The sequence below is a fragment of the Salvia splendens genome, chromosome 18 (genome assembly GCF_004379255.2).
Source record: "Salvia splendens isolate huo1 chromosome 18, SspV2, whole genome shotgun sequence".
NCBI lineage: Eukaryota > Viridiplantae > Streptophyta > Magnoliopsida > Lamiales > Lamiaceae > Salvia > Salvia splendens.
In genome coordinates this window covers 24,931,763-24,953,888 of record NC_056049.1, presented here as the reverse complement: position 1 = coordinate 24,953,888, position 22,126 = coordinate 24,931,763, and the positions used below count along the sequence as shown (strand labels likewise).

The following is a 22,126-nucleotide window of genomic DNA, read 5'->3' as shown; positions in this document are numbered from 1 at the left end:
TCGATTAATAGCAAGTTTTGTGAGATTTTTGTCTCATAGATCTTTATAATGGATTGCTTATATAAATCTTCCCATACATTGCCAAGTTCAGACATTTATGGAACCAAATCTTGATTTCCACATGATTAAAAGAGGGTATCATAAGCAAAAATAAAAGATGATAAATTTCTTTATAAAAAAAAGATAAATATAAATTAGAAGTAGTTATAAGCATAAATATTTTTCTCATTATAAATATTACTCCTATACAAACAAATTTTAAGATATTGATTACAATTCTCCTGTCACTACTCTATTTGTACCACAATTTTATCTACTTTCTTGAACAACAGCCGGAGGTGGTGGTGTAGTCTCCGTCTTGCTAGACGAAGTCTTCGACTGGATATATGATCGCGCTACATCCAGCATCATATCCACCTCTTTCTTATACTGCACAGATATGATCGGCAACCACTTCAGAAACTATGACTTAAAACTCAACGGACACCACACCACATAAACGACGGATAATCAAAAACATACCTCGTTAATCGCGCCTGATTTGATCTTGGATTGCATCACACACCATTTCTTGAAATGAGCACCTGGAAAGGCATCGCGTGTTATAAAATTACATGAATTGCGTAAATTAACTTAGGCGATCTAAATGGTTCGAGATTAAAAGAACGCAAAAGAGTCCATATTTCAACTCTAGGCCAGAATGAAAGTGGGCACTTACCAACTCTAATATTAATGGTGCATGAAGACTCGGAATTAGACTCTAACGACCATCTACAGTGAATCTGAAGCAAAAGACGGGCAATCAGAATAAGATCGGAAAAGAGTAAGGGGTAACTTTTGGCATCATCGCAATATTTTCTTCGTTTATCTCTTTCTAGAAATGCAAAACCAGCAACTGATAGAGCTTACCTCAAAGTATGACCCAAATGGTACGTCATGTGCCTGTTGTACGGTCTCAAACACCTGAATACAAAATATAACGATATTAATGCCGACAAATTACACAATGACTATATCATTTTGAGATTTAAGTATGCACCAGTATTTTCTTGCCTGCAGATAAAACAGCGTGTTGCCATTCCGTCATTGCTGTATCGGGAGGACACATCGGACTATTGCACACAGATCTAAAAGTAATTTCTCTGACTTGACCGTCATATTCATCAGCAGAATGCCACTGACCCATCTGAAGGAAGCATAGCAGGTAGCTCAAGGCAATAATACAGAGAACACATATTTCTGAATGAATGGAAACAGTACTGGAATTGGGACATTTATTTTAAATGCAATACTATTGCCTCATTTGTGGTTAACATTTATCCATAAAAAGTGTTATGTGAGCCAATGAGAATAAGTTACTTACAACAAGATTAGAATCCTTGCGGATAGTACGATACTCATTTGTATAGGTTGAATCATCATCTAACAAAAGCTTGAAAAATTGTTCTGCGGTGCAGGGGAAAACATCCTGCAATATGACGCAGAGAAGAGAGAATACAGAATAAATGCACATCCTGTAAAACCACACGGAAAGATATGAAAGAAGAAAGAAAGAAAGAAAGAAAGAGAACTGATAGTGTAAAACTACATTGTAAATTTCAGAGAGCACTTCCTCCTTGATGAATGGCTGTGACTTTTCAGTCTTCGCCACACTCTGCTCGGAAATCTTAGATTGCCTATTGCTGCCTTTGATAGAGCTGCTATGTGCACGCAACGCAGACTGTTCCTTTTCCTGTGTACACAAAGACCAATAGAAGAGTTACAAAATCTGTTTGCATAAACACCAGATGCTTGGCTTCGGAGTGAAGAGAATTCTTTTTCAGTTCCTAGGTCAGGACTTTTGGATTTGAAAAGCATATTTCATGAGCACACTGAGTGACAGGTGGATATTATATATTTCTGTAATTATCGAAGCCAAACGGAAATCAAGCAATACAGTTCTGATGTATAAGGACGTTAGGATATATCAAGAAACACTCTTGAGACAAGAGGCTATTTGTTGGCATATTATCATTTTGTCGAGCAAAAGTTCTAGTACAACAACTTTTACTTCTCCAATATCTGCAGTATACACGGAAATGTAACAGAGCTTGAAATTGAACCTTCTTCTCAGCTTCTAGCATGTCATGATAGTTCTTTACTGCACGCTGCAATCCTCTCAACGCATGATTTCTGTTCCAGAAAGATGCAAATTTGTATCTAACTCTACCTGAAAGAAGAGTGGATCACATGCTGATATGAGCTTCAGGAGAGACATTAATTTCTTTTCCATGTGAGTATGGCATGCAAGGGAAGATTATAAGTTTTATTATGGAGATAAAATGGAAGTGTTCTTTGATCTTCTCAAACACTAGACGTGGTAAAAGATACTAGGTCCGTAGATGATCAGATAGGAAGAATAACACTAACCATCAGGATTTCCCAAAGGAGGCACGCCATGCCCCCCAGCACCCATCCGAAGAATTATTGTAATAGCTGGATTTATAAATGCATGCTGGCTCCTCTTTATCTGAGATGGAAAACCAACCAAATGGATCCATTCAGTCATACTACAGACTTCAGTTTGTTGCATTTTATATTTTATGGGACTAAAAACTAAACCCGGTTCTATGGGGCTAGAAGTGAACCATCATTAGAGAGAGAAAAAAAGATTTAGATAAGTCAGCAAGGAAGATAAAGGGCATGGTACCTCATCTATGTCTCCGAATGGTACCATTACCTACGAAAACACAAAAACAATCATCAAGCAGCAAGGCATGAAGATAGATTAACATAAAACTTTTCTGTGACCAGAGTTAGAAGTACACCCACAGCCACATTTCCAAGGAGATGCCTCACAAACAAACTGTTGTACAGACAAAATTCTACGCATCTAAACAAGAGAAAAGAGAAATTTACCTTCATTTGCTTGGAGAAAACATTCGAATGGAAGCAGATGTGCCATGCTGATACATACATCCGACCATGATACAAGAATGATCTCTCAAGTGCACAAGAATAGCTATGTTCCACAATCTGACAAATAGCATAACTGATTTCAGCCACTAAAATTTTCTCTACTTGTCCAAAAATATTCAAGCTCTTAAACACTCAAAACAAAAGGAGAGAAGGCATCAATAAGAATATCTTAGATCTAATCATGGCTGTCACATGCAGGGAACAATACCTCATCAGGGAGAAGATTAAAAATTGTTTGCAGTGGTCCAGGTTTTTGATGAACAACTGTAGGCCCTTGCTTATCCAAAGGCCTTCTTCGAGGATTAGTACCAGCATAGCCATTCAAAACCCTGCCACGGAGTAAATCAAACAATTTCGGTACCTTAACGAAATAATTTACAGATAACTTTGTATGGCACGAGGATTAGGGTTTTCAAAAGTGTGATATTTAAAGTTAAAACCTTTCAGATTCGTCTTGAATTGCAATTTTTCAGATCATTAATGAGAAGAAAATAAAGAGCCTTAGTAAGAAAATTAGTTATATGGATATTCAGGACAATAAAGAGTTAAGCTAAATTCAACATCAAGTCAAGATTATGACAGAATACAAAACATGTTTTCAATAGAAAATAAAGGAAATTTGCATCTGCAATCTTCAAAAAATTTGTAAACTTCAAGCTAGAGGAAGCAAATCTAGCTTCATGAAGACAATCACAAAGAGAGCACAACCTTCACATTAACAACAATGCTGCATATACTCAGCAGACTGAGACAATGTGCCAAAACTAGAAAGGAGAGGTATTGTGCAAAAACCATACCTGGAAGAATTCATCTGGAGTTTGAGGGTTTTGATATGTAGGCAGACCTGAGAAGCAAACAAAAAACCTTTTCAATATCAGCAGCCGATAAGAGAAGAGGGAACCCACTAAACTTGCAAAGAAATATGTCCTAAAGGCTTATTACCTGCCCAGATGGACTGTCCAATGTATACCATACAGCACCAGTTTGACCTTCCTGTTCAACTCGGATTATTACCTTTCCAAGAACTGCACTTTTCCAAATTATATCCCAATCATAAATCGTCACATTTATCTGCCAATGGATTATATAAAAGAATTAGTACCACAAAGAGTAACCTAAAAGGAAAGAAACAGCCAATGTTACATGTTGTGACGATACAAAACAAGGAGTACTTGTTTAATGTTTCAAGGTTCATAAGATCACAAATGTTTGACAAACCAAAGAAGACAAGAGTAGCATAAGTAACATTTGTTAGAGCACTACGATTTCTGATAAATAGCTTGACTTCTACGATCCAAGTTGCCACAGGAAACAAATACCTCAACAGGAAGCTCATCAACAGAAAAATTGAACTCCTCCCCCCACATGGGATTTCTTGAGCCAGGGACCATAGAACTGAAAAGGACACGAACTTAAATCTTATATATACTTATCTTAGACAATTTCTCATAAACTATAAAAACCCTTAAAAGAAGCTCACACTCTACCTACATTATTCCAGATCTCTACAGAATATCACATTTCTCCATAAATAAATAAAGACTTGTGGGAAGCAGGACACCAAAATTTGTCTTGTCCAATAAATAGGATGCTAAAGGTGCCAATTAAGATAAATTATGAAATCACCTGAAGCGCTTTTCCGAGCCACAAGTAATAATTACATAGGGATCTGATGTGCCATTTAAATTTGCCCCAATTAGATTCTTGGCTGCTAACAGCTCTACCTGAAAAGAAGGGTGTCCTATAATATGATAACAAAGTTCAAGAACATGGTTGGTGTATTTACGGTTCAGTCCAGAAGAATGAAGAACTGCTTACATAATAGCAACTAAAACAGACACCACTTAGACTACAATGAAAGGTACCTTAATTAAGTATGCTGAATTAGTTTGAGAATCCCCTTTAAACAGCATCTGTAAAAGAAGTGAAGAACTGCATGTCAAGCAACTGGGAAAATACTTCAAGAATACATAATATACGATGTAAAAGAATATAGCAAAAAGAATATACAAAGGTCCCAGTAACCAAGCAAATAACAATCACATTTATGAGAACTCCAAAGTGTCAAAACTTCCACTTAATACCCAAAAACAGGAACGTCATTTACTAGCCAGGGTCCAATTACCAACTATACAAACAACGTTTTTTCTGAATTACTTTCAATGATCTTAAATCTATTGTACGACATTAAAAAGTGTAAGAAATAAGTATAGTGCCAATTTCTTCTATAAAAATAATGAGTCCAAAATTTCAACAGTGTCATCCATGAATTCATTCAAATCAACAAGGTAACCAATGAAGATCACAAGAACTCTTCATTATGAAAGTGACTCGCATTAGTCAATCAACATATCTAACCGTGGATAGATTAACCAACGCAGAACTGTATCTATCTACTATTAGAAATGAGTAACAGAAGTCCAGGAATGGCTATAAGAAAGCACCAAATTCCATTCTAATCATAAGTAATTTACAGCAACAGCTTCTGCAATGATCAACCGAATTCAAAAGTAGAAGCATACAATGATACAACTATAAGAAAGTAAAAAAATAACAGCCATTTCCAATCAACACAATACACGCAATTCGGTCAATTAATTATAGTAAGAAAGAAGGAAAACACACAAAATTGCATCTCAATTTCCACAAATTCAGCAGTTCAATAACCGAACTGCCCTTTCACTCCACCAACAATCATTTGTGCGCCACCAATCACACCAAAAATCAATTGATCGCAATACCACAAATTCGTCAACCCAGGCCCCAAATAAACCGGAAATCACACTGAAAAACGAATCCAATTCGGCACAATAAATGCAGAAATGACCTTTTCCCTATCCTCAATCATATCCGCGCCGCCTCCGGAGCCTTCCACGAATCCCCGATCATCGCCGCCGACACCTTCAGCGCCGGCGGAGAAGAACCAGTAGGCAACCACGACGAACGCCGCCGCCGCCACCGTGACTTGTACCTCCCACCACGACGGCAGCAGAAGCTCCATCGCCGTCTCCATCACCATCGTCGCCCCCATGAATTCGCCCCTTATTTTAACCGCAGCAGACGGCGTGAGAAGGAAAAAACAGCAGAATCAAAGGATTCCGCAGGGTTGGATGCGGGAATCAAACACGCAGTGACACGCTCAGTGTGTGTGATTTGCGTGCATGATATATAGAGACGGAGGTTGTGTTTGTGTACGTATAGAGAGAAACAGTCAACGAATTGAGGGAGAAAACGAGGCAACGAAGAAAACTATACTAAACTGTTGGGGAAATGAGGCAACGGAGAAACTACTAAACTATTGGGAAATTTTTGCAATTGGATAATTAATTAGTTTCTCAATCCTGCAGCCATTAATTGTCTCTATTCAAGTTTTAAAAACATAATAGTAATAAAAATTAGGCTGAAAAATTTAATTAATAAAAAAAATATTGGCCGACAAACAAAAAAGAAAAATTAATGGCAAGAAATTATGAATTGACTGACAATTCAAGTGGGAGTGATAATTAATGTGGATTGGGTTGTTATCATGTTAAGCTCGTAATGACCCGTCGGACTAGAATAGGAATATGAATATGAATATGAAACATACTCGCACACAACACGTTCTTATTCGTTTTGCCATGATACCAACATGATTATGACACGAATTTGACAACTACATGAAACGGTTGAGGTATGTTATAAAAGATATGACCCGATGATACAATAACAGATCCATGAATTGATAATTGTGGATTGAATGAGTCAATAATATACTAGTAATGTTTTGTTTGTTACTATATCGCAATTTAGAATCATTTTTTAAATATACATACTCTCTTCTTCCCACAAGAATATGCACTATTTCCCTTTTAGTCCGTCCCACAAGAATATGCACTTTCTAATTTGAGAAAGTCTTTTCTCTCTAACGAGGTGAGACTCATTCTCCACTAACAATACTTTAATTACTTTTTATCTCTACTTCTCTCTTACTTTACCAATTTTACATTAAAACTCATGTCGACCCAAAAGTGCATATTCTTTGGGGATGGAGGGAGTATTAATGAATGGATATTTAGTGAGTTAATTTAATACATTGTTAGATAAGTAGATAATTGAAAAGATCTAATCTAAATGTAGAGATAAAATGTACTACTTGATTTTTAAAAAAGGAAATGACTTAACCCAAAATTATCATGTGTTTATCGGGTCGATCCAATAAGGAACTTGCACATAAGATTTGATACTAACTCATTAATTTTGTATGTGTTCGTATTATATGTAAAAAAATTATCAATCTTGGATGAATATGGAAAAGGAGATCTTTTAGTCGTTCGTTTATACGAAATCATTGTAAATTTTTCCATGATATCTCTATCGAAGACTACAAATATATGATCATTATTTTTTTGATGTTGCCAAGTTTTGACCGATTAAATATCATATTACAAGAAATTAAGTGGATGGTGGAAAGGATCAATTTCCAGTACTCAAACGGCAATGTGAAAATTCAATGTTGATAGAAAGAATATTTTATATTCTCTTACGAAAAATAAAAAAAGTTGGCTACCTTACTAATAAGAAGGAATTCAAAGTCAATTAATAAAATTTAAATTAGTGGTCCTAATAACAATTTTCCATCGATCTTATCTTTCAGTTTATCACGTAACTAGAGCCTTAATTAGTATAGTAGGTGATTATGAGATTAATCAGTTTTTAATTATGATTTTTAGTAATCCACCTATAGTGTTTACTAATTCACAACTAGAGCCTAGTAATTCATAAGTATTTATAATTTATTATTCATTCTGAAAGTATAAAATTTGTTAACTATTTAATAATATATATTGAGAATTGATCAGTTATAATTAAAATTAAAACTTTTGAAAATCAGTCGATTATAGTATTAAGAGGGAATGAAAGTAGTCAATGAAAAGTGATATCAGCTAATGGACTTGATTCGAGAAGGCCCAATTATCTATGTAGGCCCATATAGATGAAAAGGTTTAAACTCATTTCCTTTAATTCAAAAATTCAAGAGGCATTTCTCAAATCTTAAACTTTAGTATGGTATATCTTTGGCATTAATTTTATTCTCAAAAAAATATTTCCTTTTTAATATTTTTAAGCTTACCATAGGTGAAATATATTTATTTGAATAATTATATATTCTACTACATTTAATAGTGTCAGAGATATAATTATATAGTACTAGTAATATTGAACTCGTCTTAATTTGGCGGAATCCGACTAATCCTAGTCAACCGGGTTTATAGATTAAGACTGAAAGTCTCCTAATGGATGGCGGGGTTTGAACTCGCCCCAAGGTCATCATAGCTCTGGGCTGTCAACTGCGCTACGACCCGTTGGTCACTGTCAAAGACTTTTAATCAATACAAATACTTATTTATTTTGTTTTTCTGTTGAGTACACATGCTTTTTTACCCAAAAACTTTATTATTTTGAAAAATATAAGTGATGGTAACCCTTCAAAACAGGAGGTTTGGCATGTAATAATCATACCATTTAGGTTTTATGTAAATAATGTTTTTCTGTTGAGTACACATGCTTTTTTACCCAAAAACTTTATTATTTTGAAAAATATAAGTGATGGTAACCCTTCAAAACAGGAGGTTTGGCATGTAATAATCATACCATTTAGGTTTTATGTAACTGATTTTGGGATCATTTATTGTACACCACTAACAAACTACAATCATTATTATGCCTTCCATTAACAATAAATTCAATATATAATACAGAAATTAACCAATCGAGTTGCATATGTATATGGCCATGTCTCTCCAATTTGGGCACTTATTTCGATTTGTTTGTTTCAATTATTGTTGTTTAATTGGTTGATATACATAATGGTTCAGACATTTGATTGTTTAGAGATGATATGTCTTGCTTAAATAGAAACGTCGTTATTTGCATTCAGTTTTCTTGCATCATTATTAAAAAATTTCAAAGTTTGTCATGTATCTCACACACGTATCTTATTAAGATTTAAGAGCGTTTGAATTGGTGGCAAATGAAACAAAATAAAAATATGACAGTATTTTATATCAGTGTAAAGCGAAAACTGAAACCAAATCACAGTATAAGTTTTATAGATCATTTCGTCAATTAATTTTAGAAAAAAAATCCTATGATTACATCACGATTTCAAAACGGATCGCTGATTGTGAACTACATTCATGGACGGATCTATGTGAGGCTTAGGAGGGGCAAATGCACCACCTCAAATTTTCCAACCCATACATTTTTATCTATTTTAAAATCTATTTCTTTTAATCTTCTATTAAATACCCCTCCTCAAACTCATGAAATTCCTTCATGTGTAAATTTGCCCTCATCCTCCTTACAAATTCCTAGCTCCGCCTATGACTACATTTAATTAAAAATGGAAAAATATTGACCCAATAGTATATCTAATATATAAATTTGGGTAAATCAATAGAGCTAGAGTTCTTCCAACCTAGATAAAAAATTCAAACCCCTCCAAAATTCATGTTAAAGATGGGTATTAAATAAAACAAAAAACAAAAATATAACTATTTCCAGGTTTTCACTAACTCACAACCTACAATAACCAATACATGTGATCTAATTATATTCCACCTCGATTTTACTATTTAGGCTATTAAATATGTCAATTAATTACTCGATGGTGGAACGCATTTTGAGTTGGTGAAATGTAGATAAAAACTGAGGGAAACAACCACTTCTTATAAGGGTTCTACAATCTTATTCTGATTAAATATGTCAATTAATTGGAATTTTGATTAAAAATAGCAAGGCAGGCAGGCAGGCAGGCAGATCCCATGTAAAATATAAATTAAATATGAATATTTTTATTCTTTCCAACTCGCTTTGATCATTTTGTAGCAGCCTTTTATGACACACATGTATTTAAGTGCTCCAACCTTCTTTACATGTTCATAATCATGACATTATAAGATGTTTATAATCATTGCAACTATGCTAGTAATACTTTTTATTTTCATTATTTCGAGTCACTTGGAACTTCTTCTAAAGTTGAAACCCATTTTGTCGCCACTCTATATAAATACTAATATGAGCAGTATTTATCCTACAAGAAAATGTAAATTAATTAATAACTCAATGGTTTACTCAATATATTTGTACGAGTAGCATTACTAATATGATTTTTTTTTTGGTGTTGAATTACACATTCAACTATGTAAATTGACTCGGAGGATTGAGCTTGATCATCAATTAATACTTTAATTTGAGAAAAGTCAAATTGATTTAGTTAAAAATTGATAGTACTATGAAATGATATTTAGTAGGTAATTAGTAATGAGAGTGGAAAGCATAGGTTTTAATTTACTTTAGGTTTGAAATTTGAATGGGATTGTTGATTGAATCAGTTGGAAACATTTTCTGGCAAATTAAAGCAAAGGAACTGGCTAGTAAAGTAAGCTTATAAAAAACATAAAAGATAGTCCATTGCCAACCAATCTCTCAGTCATAAAGCTTTTGATCAATTCACTCTCCATTCTTATTATCTCTCTCTTTTTCTATCTCCCCTTATCTTTCTCTCTCTTTCTTCAACAAATGACCATCTCAACTCTCTCTCACACTCACTATTATCTCCTTTGTTCATGCAAGATCCCAAGAACTCTCACACAAGGTACTATTCTCTCTCCTCTCCTCTCTCTCTCTCTCTCTCACACACACACACACTTGCTAGTGAATAGTGGAAATTGATGAGTGCTACTTGTGCATGTTGTGGAGCTAATTTTGGTTAAAGGGTTTAATTAGCTAGTGATATTATTTGTGCTTACATGTTACTCCTATAAATGAAATTGATTCCCATTGAAAGCTATATAGAACTGAGTATTCCATCTACTTAAGTTTTAAAATGTGAGGGAAAAATCTTGATTTTGAATTTGTTTACTTACCAAGCTTTTATTTTATTGATGACCACTTGAATTCTGAACTTGTTGTTTGATTAGATGTGACTTTTAAGGACTTTCCATCATTTGTAAAATGTTATGCAAGTCTAATTTTGGTATATATAAGCTCGAATGATATTAATTTAGTTCACAGATCATTTTTTTTATTGATTTTGATTATGATATAGTTACCACATAAGAAAGAAATGGAGGCTAGCTGAAATTAGTGCATAAAATTTATGGGCCTTTGACAATAAAATGGGCCTTCATTAACAATGGAGCATTAATTTCAAATCTTTATCTACCAAAAAAGTCTTGCCCCATGTCCAAAATATTGAAATTAATAGTACTATATACATACCCAATAAAACATAATCATTATATATACTACTATATAGACATTAAGTTTTATTGCATTTCATGTCACATAGTATCAATAAAATTCATAATTCTAATAGTGGACAAAGGGAGTATATATTATTTATTTTCGAATTTCATGATAATATCTTTGTCACATTGTAGGAAGCCTTGGTACCAAAGAGCAATAGAGATGGCCACATTATGGAAACCCTTCCCAAAACCCCCCAAAAATCCCACCAAAGATCACGATTTTTTATGGAAATCAATCTCCAAAACCAACGACATCACCACAACCTCAACAAACGCCACAAAGAGGCTAAGAAAATGCAAATCTATAAGTGTGGCAACCTCCTTCACCCGAGTTTGCCTATGCGCCCCGATCTCCTCCTACACCGAGGTTTTTCAGGTAGACGTCCCGCCTCGCAGGAGCTATAGCTACCCGCGGTCGAAGCCTCCTGGCGCCTCCCCTCCCGAGATGACCCGTAGCGTGAGAATGAGCGTGGAGGGGAGGAAGATCTTCCGCGGGAAGTCCCTAAACGACGACGTTTTGATGAGGAGGTTCGTTGTGGAGGAGGAGGAGGCCATGATGAAGGTTAGGAAGAGAAATGAGATGGAGATTATTAGGAGGAGAAGTTGTTTGAGGAGGAAGAAGATTGGGCCTAGTCCTTTGAGTAGGATGGCTTTGGCTTTGGCTGAGGAGTGTTAGGTTTAATTTTTTTTCGTTTTATGAGGCAAGGTGTTCTGTTATAGTATCATGTGTCGTGTTTTATTGTTATATAGTAATTCATGTTTTTATGTTGTTGATTGTTGACTTGTTGTGTTGTATTTAATTACATCATAATTGAAATAAATGCATGACGTGTATTGATGAAGTGAAACGTAAAATGTGAAAATGTGGGGGCCGCCAAGGCGACGGAATCGTCTTTTGTGCTGCAATGAAAATGTATCGAACTATATTTACAGTTGTAAGGAATTTGTTGAAGTGCATTTATGAAGATGAATGATCATTCAAAGCTTTGGATTTTATTTCATCAGTATCACGTCAAGTATTTATAGTATGATATCATTTTTGCATAGAAGTAAATAAGTACAAAGAGAGTTAGGTGAGTAAGAACATTAACAGATATATAAGTGACCACACTATATAAACATTTATTATTAGACTTTAGCTTATACGCCAACCTAAGTCAGAAAAATAAACATGATCAAACTATCAATATCAGCTTGATAACATTAAATTCAATTGTAAGAATATTTAAGAATGTTAGTTATCATTAAATTTTTAAACTATCAGTGTCATTTTGATACTACATTATTTTCAGCATTGTCTACATATATTTGATTGCCTTAACCGTGATGATGGAAATGACTTATAATTGTTGTCGAATATAATATAAATATATATACTGGTAACTCTAGTTACAATTTAAAGCAACCAGTCGATACTTCAGACCAATTATTTTTGGAACTTTCTTCGTACTTTCCAATTTCCATGCTGAAAGTAGGACATTATTCATCAAGAAAAAAAATAATACTAATAAAAAGTATTTTTGCGGAAAAAAATTGAACATTCATGAGTATATTGGGCTTATTTTCTACCTTGATGCGAATCTTTTATACTCCGTGATGTTCAATAGTATTTGTACATTAAAATTCGTGTCGAACAAAAAGTGTATTTGTGGGATTGAAGGAGTACTTTTGTTACTACCATAAAAATATACTTTTTGCAAATTTTTATATATTTATAATATCCTTATCTATTAATAAAATTTTAATGGTACTTTAGTATTTTTAATACTTCACTACTAGAAAAATGATATTTCATCACATTTGAAAATGGCAAGATAAATATACTCATATTACAGTTTACCTATAGTCACACGTGTAGCAAGTGTGATATTCATAGATGTAATATTAGGTTAAATGTAAGCATAAAACTTATATTACCACACTTAAAAATGACACACAAAGCAACATGTAATCACATTCAAAACTGTGACAAAACTTACACTGTTATATTAAATGAAAATTTACAGAATGCCTCCTATAATTGTTTATATTTACAAACTCCCCCTTTAATTATATGTTATTTAACCTGCAAGTTTTGATAGTATTTTATATTCTCATCATTCAAATATTTATACAATTATACACTTTATTTTAAATATATATATATAATTATATTTTCACTTGCAACATAAAAAATTCATAATAAGCTATTAATAATAATCCAGCAAAAGAATGTATATACAATGCCAAATTTAATATACAAAAATCCCCAAGTATCTAATGATTTTACACTTCTAAAACTACAAAAACCATACTACTAAAATTTGTAAAAGTCCTAATCTATTCAAAAGAGACAAACATAGTTGTAGGTGCATTGCTTATCTCTTTCAAGAGTAGGCATCTTATATCTGTCAAAAAAGAAAAACCAAAAAAATTATTAGCACTCCAAATAATACATATTCTAAGTTATATATGAAATAAATATAAAGGGGAACAACCGCACAGTGTATATTACTCCATGACATAATGACTTTCCCCATCATAATACAAATTTGTATAAGGATGCAATGGTGATTCTCAACTACATCATGCTTATCACTAGATGACGAAATATTGTCTTAATGAATACCCGTGCATTCGTTGGAGACACGATCAAGAACATATAGTATGACAAATATCTGCTCAACATTAATGTTAACAGAACAAAATTACAAATTAAACCTATTTCTTTAATCCCTAACCTATTTCACAAAACATCAAGGGTCTTAATTTCATAAAAACATAGAGAAGCATCGAATTAGAACCTTTTGGGCGCAATCTACTCTGGTCAGCAATATGATTCTCGGGTGGGCAGCATCTGCTCCATTAAAAATCTCTGCTCCGTTATGCAATGGAAAAAATAAGTAATTGCCCAAGTGAAGATATCACCTACTGGTATCTATCCAACTACAAGCTTCAATTAAAGTGGTAGTTTTAGGTACTATCAAGGCTTTTGATAGCTTCAATCACTAAGAATTCTAAAACAACAAATAAGAGGAATCGGTTTGCAGCATCCCAAGCGTGCTAACAATTCTCAAAACATATGCTGCAGTAATTATTTCTACTCGGATATCAAAATAAAACAATTGACATTGAAAACCGTCGCAAAATCAGGGATCTAAAAAGATAATTGAATTATACCATCAATTGCGTCGAAAAATTCCCCTTGCGCTGAGACGAAGCTGCGGCTCTCCATTTGAATCTGGCTGAAATCGGATGAATCAACCTGAATCCTGGGATCGAAACACCCTTCATCCACCTCAGAAACACTGTCTACGCACTCAATCAAACATTTATCCTCCTCCTCATCCAGATTAAAACTCTCAGTTTCCGGAACCCTTACGTTGCCTCCGCCGCGACGCTTGTGATTAGCGACGTAGGGAGAAGGGGAGGGCGGGTCGCGGAAGGAGTAGTCGGGTATGGGCGACTGCTCCGGCGTGGTATTGAGAGCCGGGAATATGTAGAGGTGCCTGGAACGGCCATCGACGTCGGGCTTTTTTAGGGATTCAGCAACCCTAGGCTCGAGAAGGTTATCTAACGCGATTGCAGTGAAGGAATTAGAATTAAATGGATTGAACGGAGGTTTCTAGGGTGAGGGAATTAGAATTGAATTTGCCGATAGCCGTAGAGGAGTGGGCGGCAGTTTTATTTCAATTAGGTTTGGAGCTAGTTTCTTTATTCATTTGCCGCTTATTTCTCAATTTCTAAAACAAGAGTTATTAAAATTTAACTTAATTGTAAAGATATCACTAGTTTATTAATCATACATATATATTTTATAAAAATTAATGATTATTAATTTTTTAAAATAATATCTGATGATTTTCTTAAATTATTCAAATTTTTCTAAAAATATATTATATCATTACTGAGTTATTTCTATGATATATAAATAAATTCTCTTGTTGTATAATTAAATGAGAATTATCATTTGTTTTAAATAAAGTTATAAATAAAAGGTACCAATGTCCAATGCCGTTTCCTTAAATATTATTTTTGAAGTTAATTATATTTTATGTTCAAATACCAAATTTATTTTACTCACATAATTTTTTAATTAGATTAGTTTTAAGAATTACGCATGAAATTTTTTTAATAATAGAATTGTAAGAAAGTTGACAGTGTAAGTAAAGAAGTCTTATTCTCACATTTATTTAGTTATGTAATATTAGTATTGAATATAAATGTGGCCAAAGGATGGTGTAGTGATAAGGTATATGTGATGTCATCTTTTATAAAGTGTGATAAGATAAATGTAAGGATAGCCTATTTTTCTAGTAGTGCTTACGTATATTAATTTACTTTGGCATGTTATAAAATTCTTTTGTATTGAAAATTTTACACAAATATACCAATATTATCTATTTAATTAATCACAGTGAAGTATACTAAGATTTTTACTTGTAATAAAAACCAACAAATACAAGTAAATTAATCACCACAAATTAAAAGCTGCAAAATTTATCATGAGCTATTTGGACCTCCCAGCTCGGTATTTTGGTGGCGAGCCGAGCTCGATGAAGAAGACACGAACTCAAATGCTATCGAGCCGAGCTTGACATGCCTATATGGAGCTCGGTTCGGGCTCGATTACACTTGCGGTAAATATCTTCCTTCTTTGCCAATTTAATTTGAATTTGAATTATTGGAATTAAAATTTTGATCTTTTTGAAAAAAATGTTGTACATATGTATTTTGTGTCTGGGCTATTTAAGGAAATCAAATAGCAAAATATAATACTCCACGGAAGAAAAAACGTGAATGATTTTGGTGACTTACGATAAAAGGTTAACAATGAAAGAGCCAACTCTATGAAAATCTATGGCATGCTGACTTGTATAGAAAACTCTGCTTACATAGTGGACCACCTACTTAGACAAGAATTAAATGAAATTGACAAGTTTTGTGACCTATGACACTTCATTTCTTAAAGATTATAAATACCAATAAAATTATAAATAATAATCTTAATGTATATAGGGTATTTCAAAGAAATAATGTTATAAAAACGTGAAGATATAAGTACCAATAATATTATAAATATAATCTTAGGTTTCTAAGCAAAAAAAACGTGACTAAAGCACATTCGTGATGAAGCTAGTAAACACTTGTAAAAAGGAAAAGTTTTGTGATTTATAAGACCTATTTTTATAAGATTTAAATACAAATAAAATTATTTTTGTGCAATTAATTTTTATATATTTTGATATAAATATAATCTTTCTCAGCATACAATCTTTTTGACGATGAAGGACAACTTAACTCGTTGTTACAATACCTTTTCTTTGGACAATAGATCAGGATTCGAGTCGGCAATGATATAAGTAATAAATTATTAAGAAAAAAAGCCCATCTCTCAACCCAAATGATTCTGTCCAACCGCTAATTATATCAATTAGGTATTAATGATAAGATTTGTCAATTCGTAACCTCCAGATTTGAATGGTTGTTAAGAGTGTCCCCATATTATATACTCCACATATTACATCACAAATAATATATTAATACAATATATACGATATTATTCAAAGTTTCATTTTACACTTTTAGTGAAAATAGTTCTCTAATGTCGGCAACTAATTTTAGAAAAAACATTACTCTACATATTTTAATAGACAAACATATTTAAATTGAGTAGTGTTTTTTATTTCTCGATATATACATTAATATCACTTTTTAGAGAGATTAGTTAGTGAAAATTCACAAAATATAAGTTTGCGTACATTATCAATCTGCAGTTCAATGTATATAGATCTACAATAATTACCACTATTATAATTAGGAATGTGCTAAAAAAGTTTAGAAAATAAATTTGAAAAATATTTTGGCACTCAATTTAAATAGTGAAAAATAAAACTTTAATTATTCTTCCTCAATTTCTCCACCCAAAATAAAGCTTTGTTTGCCTAAAAAGAAATTAAATTAATCTATACTTTCTTATCCTGCTAACTTTTCTCTCCATGACCCAATTACTATTCAAAGCTTATTAATAAAGAAATGAACTCCTTTTTTGCTTTTGTCAAAAGATGTTTAATTTACAATCACATCTTTGCTGCTCTATACATTTAATAATGAATATTAAGATAATATATATATGGAGAGAGATTTAATTAGTGGATGGTAGGATGGGTAATATTGCTTCACAAATAGTCTTGATATTAAAGAAAAGTTAGTTGAGTTGAAGGTGACCAACAAAGCCATTGAGTACAAAGGTGGCCAACCTCTTGCCTACTCTACTCCCTTCCCTCCCAACATATATTTATATATATATAAATACCATAAATATCGTATGTAAAAAAATCACAAGTATCACTCTCGTTTAATGTACGTAAAATCTTTTTTGCTTTCTACATGTATTTTGTATCTAATACCTCAAAAATGATTAATTAATATCATTAATTCCACAAATTATTTAAAAATCAACGATCAATTTATTCATTTATGTATAACTTCATATAAATAAAATAATAAATTAAAATTTATTTTTTATGTAATTTATAGAAATAATAATGTTAATAACAAATTTTATATAAGACATTAATTCCCAACTAAATTTATAAAAAAAATAACCATGAACTAAACAAGAATAGTATTCGCAAAAAATACTCATATAAAGAAATGCTAATTTTAAGATAAATAGTCTCAAATTTTAAGACATTAATTGCAAGCTAATGTTATATTTTTCCCATACTAACTTTTTGGACCACATAATAATTTTTTGCTCAAAATTGTGTTTAATATTCATTAAATTTATTTATTTAGTACTAGTACATAAGCTTTAAACCCACCATTTTCAAATGAAGAACATTCCAAAATGAATATTCAAATTTTCCAATTTCCTTTCATGATATACACTTTTTTTCTATTTAGAGATACTAATATAAAAAGTGTACAGTGGTTTTTTTATTCTTGAAGATTACCACATGTTGGTCAGTTTTCTTGCTAGCAGAAAGTGAAAAATAAGCATATTTTACACCTTTCATCATCATCATGAATCATCATAAGAGAGAGAGAGAGAAAAATAAACAAGCAAGAATCTAACCCCAGAGCTCATCATATTCAACAATCAACAACACACAGATACACACATTCTGAGGTGTAGAAAGTTGCAAAGAAGCTTCTGAGAGAATAGGAAAGAAGAATGCTGTTTTTCTACACTAAGAAAGAGGATGCTGGCTAGGGAGCTAGAGAGAGAAAGCTGCTCACATTCTTACAAGTGTATGATAAGAGAAGAAGGCTTCTCAAGGTTGGAGAATTAGTTTTAAAGGTAAAAAAATTTACCCTTTTTAATGAGATTGCAATTTCCATGCAGTTTAGAACACATGATCTCTTGGGATTAGGCCTTTTTCAGTCTACAAAATCATGAAAATGTATGTCCCTTTTTTCACTTTGATTTTTCCTATATATATCAAGATTCTATTCTCTTTACTATTAGTGGAGTTTTGCTTTCTTGATTTTGTAATGTTTTCTTGAATCAATGTGTTAAAATTGTGTGGATCTATTCCCCCCTCTCTCTCTCTCTCAATAGTATGGTGTTTGGATTCCTCAAAATTGTACATAACTAATCTTGTCTCCTTTTAACTACAATTGCTTATGAATTTCTTGGCCATGTTGTCCTGTTTTTTGCATTCATTCAAGCAGAGTATTCTAACAACGAGAGGCTCCAGCCAGACACAAGGGTCGTGTGAACAAAAGCCCGTCTTTTGTTCACACTGATCCCCTATTTGGATGCTCAAAATTGAACAAAATTTTATTGATGAAATCTGGAAATGAATGTGATCTGTTTCATGTGTAGGGTGAAACAGTAATGCTGAAAACATGGGAAAGAAGGGGAGTTGGTTTTCGACAATCAAGCGAGTTTTCGTGCACGAATCAAAGGACAAGCCTTCATCCTATGTAAGAAAATTCTGTGTGTGATTCCTTTAGTTTTAGTCCATCAACATAGTATCAAGAATCTGCATTCCTGTTTGAATATTTAGGAAGCATTGTATAAGTTATCTGTTTTCTGTTTCTTAGCATTTCAAGATTGGACTATTGAGTTGAATGTGTGATTTTTGTTAGTGTTTTTATTAGAACACACCATCATGCATATCACCAAGAATCTGTTTTCTAGTTTGAATATTTGGAAAGCACTGAAAATCACTAAAATAAGCTTTATTTTGATTGAATTAGAACACCACCAAATCATCAAGATTCTGTTTTTACCATTTGTAGGGATCAGACAAGAGAAGCAGCAAGGAGAAGAAGGCCGGTAAAGGGATTCTACAGCACGGTGAAACTAAATCGTTCCTTCCTCGATTCAAAGAGCCGAGCAGTATCGAGAAGATACTAGGGGAGGCGGATCATCTGCTCGTGAGGCCTCCTCCGGCATCTTCAGCCGAGACGAGGCTCCCACAGGCCTCCCTCTGGAGGCCGGCCTCCCCTAATGTCGCCTCCCAAAGAGTTTCCTCTGCTAGGTTTACTCCCCCGACCGCCCTTCTCCCCCCGGCTCTGACTCCTCCTGAGGCGAGCCAGAGCCGGTGGGAAGTTAGGTACGTGCAGAGGCCGGAGTTGAGTCTGAGGAACCAACACCGGTCCGCAATTATGATCCAGGCTGCATTTAGAGGTTACTTGGTAAGAAATAGTAAGTTATTTCTAGTATTTTGAGATGAGTTCTCGTGTTTGGTCAGTAACAGTTTCTCGATGACATAATAAATTGCAGGCAAGGTGTAATTTCCGAGCACTGAGAGGCCTAGTGAGGCTTCAAGGAGTGGTAAGGAGCACGAATGCGCAGAGACAGACTATGAATGCCATGAAACAGATGCAGCTTCTTGTAAGAATCCAGACACAAATCCAGTCGAGACGCGTGCAGATGCTCGAAAACCAGGCAGTCCAGCATGACAATAAGGAAATGGAGAGTAATAACTTGAGCAAATGGACCATGAGCCAATTGGTGAGCTTTTGTTTCATTTATGTTCAGTGTTTCTTTAAAATGTGCATCATTTTTTCGGGCTGAGTTTGTTCGATTTCTTGAAAATGTATCGTTTCTTTAGCATGAAGGCGTTGATAGCGACGACTGGGATGATAGCTTGCTAACAAAAGAGGAAATAGAAGAAAGACTGAGGAAGAAATTTGAAGCAGTGATGAAAAGGGAGAGAGCCATGGCCTATGCATACTCTCACCAGGTAAAAATTGAGTAAAACCCCCTCGTTCGTTTAAGACATGATCGATGTTTTTAACTTTATGGGCCGATTAAAAATATGCAAAAAATCGGAAAAATAAAAAAAACTATCCACACATACTAATTTATCCATTTAAGTGTTAACAAACTTGATCTAACATAGTTACCAATATTAACCACCTCAATTCACATTTTGTTGCCATTTTCCCGTTGCCAGTCGTGGAAGGCTCACCCGAGGTTGTCCCAGGGAGGAGCCCCAGACATCCGGTCGAACGGGCTCCCCTGGTGGTGGAACTGGCTAGATCGCCAGCTCCCACCAGCGCCAACCGCGACTAAAGATGTCGCGGTGACTCCCCCTAGGCCGGTCTCAGAGCACAGGACAAGGCCTAGGGTTAGGAGCAAGCGCGGGAATTTCGCTGCAGACAGTCATGAGGTCGTCACTCCACTATCAACCAAGTCCACAAACCCTACTCGGGCGAAACCCTTCTTTCAAACACCGATCAAAACTCCACCACCACCAACCTACGGCCACTTCCCGATAAACAACGACAACGACAACGACAACGACAACGATAGCCTCTCTGTTCCAAACTACATGACGCCGACCGCCTCGGCCAAGGCCAAGGTGAGGGCGAGCAGTAATCCGAAGGAGAGGGTTGTGGAAACCCCGACCAACGAGTCGAAGAGGCGGTTCTCGTTCTCGTTGACCGCGAACATCGGCTCGTTCAAGTGGAACAGGGGATCGGCTAAAGACGGTGGCGCGGCCGTGCAAAAGGCGCCGGAGAAACAGATTTCTTCGCATTTTAGGGGGGATTTGAGCGTGGATTCGACGGTGTCGATGCCGGCGGCAGTTGGGAGGAGGCCATTCAATAGATTTGTGTGATGGTTTATGTATTTTTCTTTTTTTTTTTGGATATGTTTTGTGTATGTTGTGAGGGTGATTTGTTTTTTTCATACTTGTTTGGGTGTGCATGCAGGTGAGTATTGTTACTATACAACCATGTGAAATAATGGGGATATTACAATTGTTAATTATCATTGTTTGTGTTTTTATATTCTATGATAGGTAAATATACCTATTTAACCTCGTACTTGTGTATGGCACGAGATTTTAGTTAATTTTGTATTGTGCGTTTAATAGAGAGATAAAAAATAGTACTCCCTTCGCCCTAAAGAAGATGACATACTTGGGAGATAACACGAGATTTTAGGAAATGTTGTTTTGTGTGTTAAGTGGTGAGAGAAAATATAATTTTATAATTGATGTAAGAGGAAACTTTTTCCAAAAGAGAAATTGTGACATCTTTTGTGGGACAAACTAAAAAGAAAAGTGTGACATCTACTATGAGACGGAAGGAGTAGTAATTTTTATATTAATGTGAGAGAGATTTAAAAATAAAAAATAAAAACGTGACAAATTAAAAAAAGAAAATGAGACATTTTTTATGGAACTGATGGAGTGTTAAATGATTCAATTAATTGAGAGTTTAGGGCCATAAGGAGAAGTCCGAGTACGCATGAGCACATCCTAAGTACACAAAAATAAATTATCTTTTTGTATTATTTATTTAAATTTTATATACTTGTTGGAAGAATCTAATTACATTGTGTATTTCTCAACAAATATTAATATAGTAGATCCAATTTCATAAGTGACTCACACGTGCTACAAGAATGATTTGATAGGGAAATCAAA

The 22,126-nt window shown here is 34.1% G+C and overlaps 3 protein-coding genes across 7 annotated transcripts; 2 read left to right on the top strand and 1 right to left on the bottom strand.

Annotated features, from left to right (window-relative positions):
• Window positions 1-207: 207 nt before the first annotated feature.
• LOC121775942 (BAG-associated GRAM protein 1-like) lies at window positions 208-6,266 on the bottom strand. 3 transcript variants are annotated; one of them, XM_042173045.1, is made up of 18 exons: window positions 5,786-6,266; window positions 4,824-4,871; window positions 4,585-4,682; window positions 4,278-4,353; window positions 3,901-4,029; window positions 3,756-3,802; window positions 3,167-3,287; window positions 2,899-3,015; window positions 2,690-2,719; window positions 2,410-2,509; window positions 2,103-2,209; window positions 1,589-1,732; window positions 1,364-1,468; window positions 1,040-1,186; window positions 910-963; window positions 719-782; window positions 523-584; window positions 208-429 (listed from the first exon to the last, which is right to left on the bottom strand). In XM_042173045.1, the coding sequence occupies exons 1-18, from the start codon at window positions 5,987-5,989 to the stop codon at window positions 310-312; spliced, it is 1,773 nt and encodes a 590-aa protein (XP_042028979.1). In that variant the 5' UTR covers window positions 5,990-6,266; the 3' UTR covers window positions 208-309. The 3 variants fall into 3 exon arrangements, 2 of the variants coding, with proteins under 2 accessions (XP_042028979.1, XP_042028980.1); XM_042173046.1 differs by lacking the exon at window positions 5,786-6,266 and having other exon boundaries at window positions 4,585-4,699; window positions 4,824-4,848; XR_006045212.1 differs by lacking the exon at window positions 208-429 and having other exon boundaries at window positions 554-584; window positions 1,054-1,186; window positions 5,786-6,265.
• Window positions 6,267-10,446: 4,180 nt separating this feature from the next.
• LOC121776368 lies at window positions 10,447-12,145 on the top strand. Of its 2 annotated transcripts, none has more exons than XM_042173544.1 (2): window positions 10,447-10,597; window positions 11,385-12,145. In XM_042173544.1, exons 1-2 carry the CDS (start codon window positions 10,569-10,571, stop codon window positions 11,926-11,928), a joined length of 573 nt encoding a protein of 190 aa, XP_042029478.1. In that variant the 5' UTR covers window positions 10,447-10,568; the 3' UTR covers window positions 11,929-12,145. The 2 variants fall into 2 exon arrangements, with proteins under 2 accessions (XP_042029478.1, XP_042029477.1); XM_042173543.1 differs by having other exon boundaries at window positions 11,382-12,145.
• Window positions 12,146-18,207: 6,062 nt separating this feature from the next.
• On the top strand, window positions 18,208-21,517 carry LOC121777369 (protein IQ-DOMAIN 14-like). Of its 2 annotated transcripts, none has more exons than XM_042174607.1 (6): window positions 18,208-18,537; window positions 19,066-19,166; window positions 19,485-19,883; window positions 19,972-20,202; window positions 20,303-20,434; window positions 20,648-21,517. In XM_042174607.1, exons 2-6 carry the CDS (start codon window positions 19,089-19,091, stop codon window positions 21,311-21,313), a joined length of 1,506 nt encoding a protein of 501 aa, XP_042030541.1. In that variant the 5' UTR covers window positions 18,208-18,537; window positions 19,066-19,088; the 3' UTR covers window positions 21,314-21,517. The 2 variants fall into 2 exon arrangements, with proteins under 2 accessions (XP_042030541.1, XP_042030542.1); XM_042174608.1 differs by lacking the exon at window positions 18,208-18,537 and adding an exon at window positions 18,602-18,640.
• Window positions 21,518-22,126: the final 609 nt, after the last annotated feature.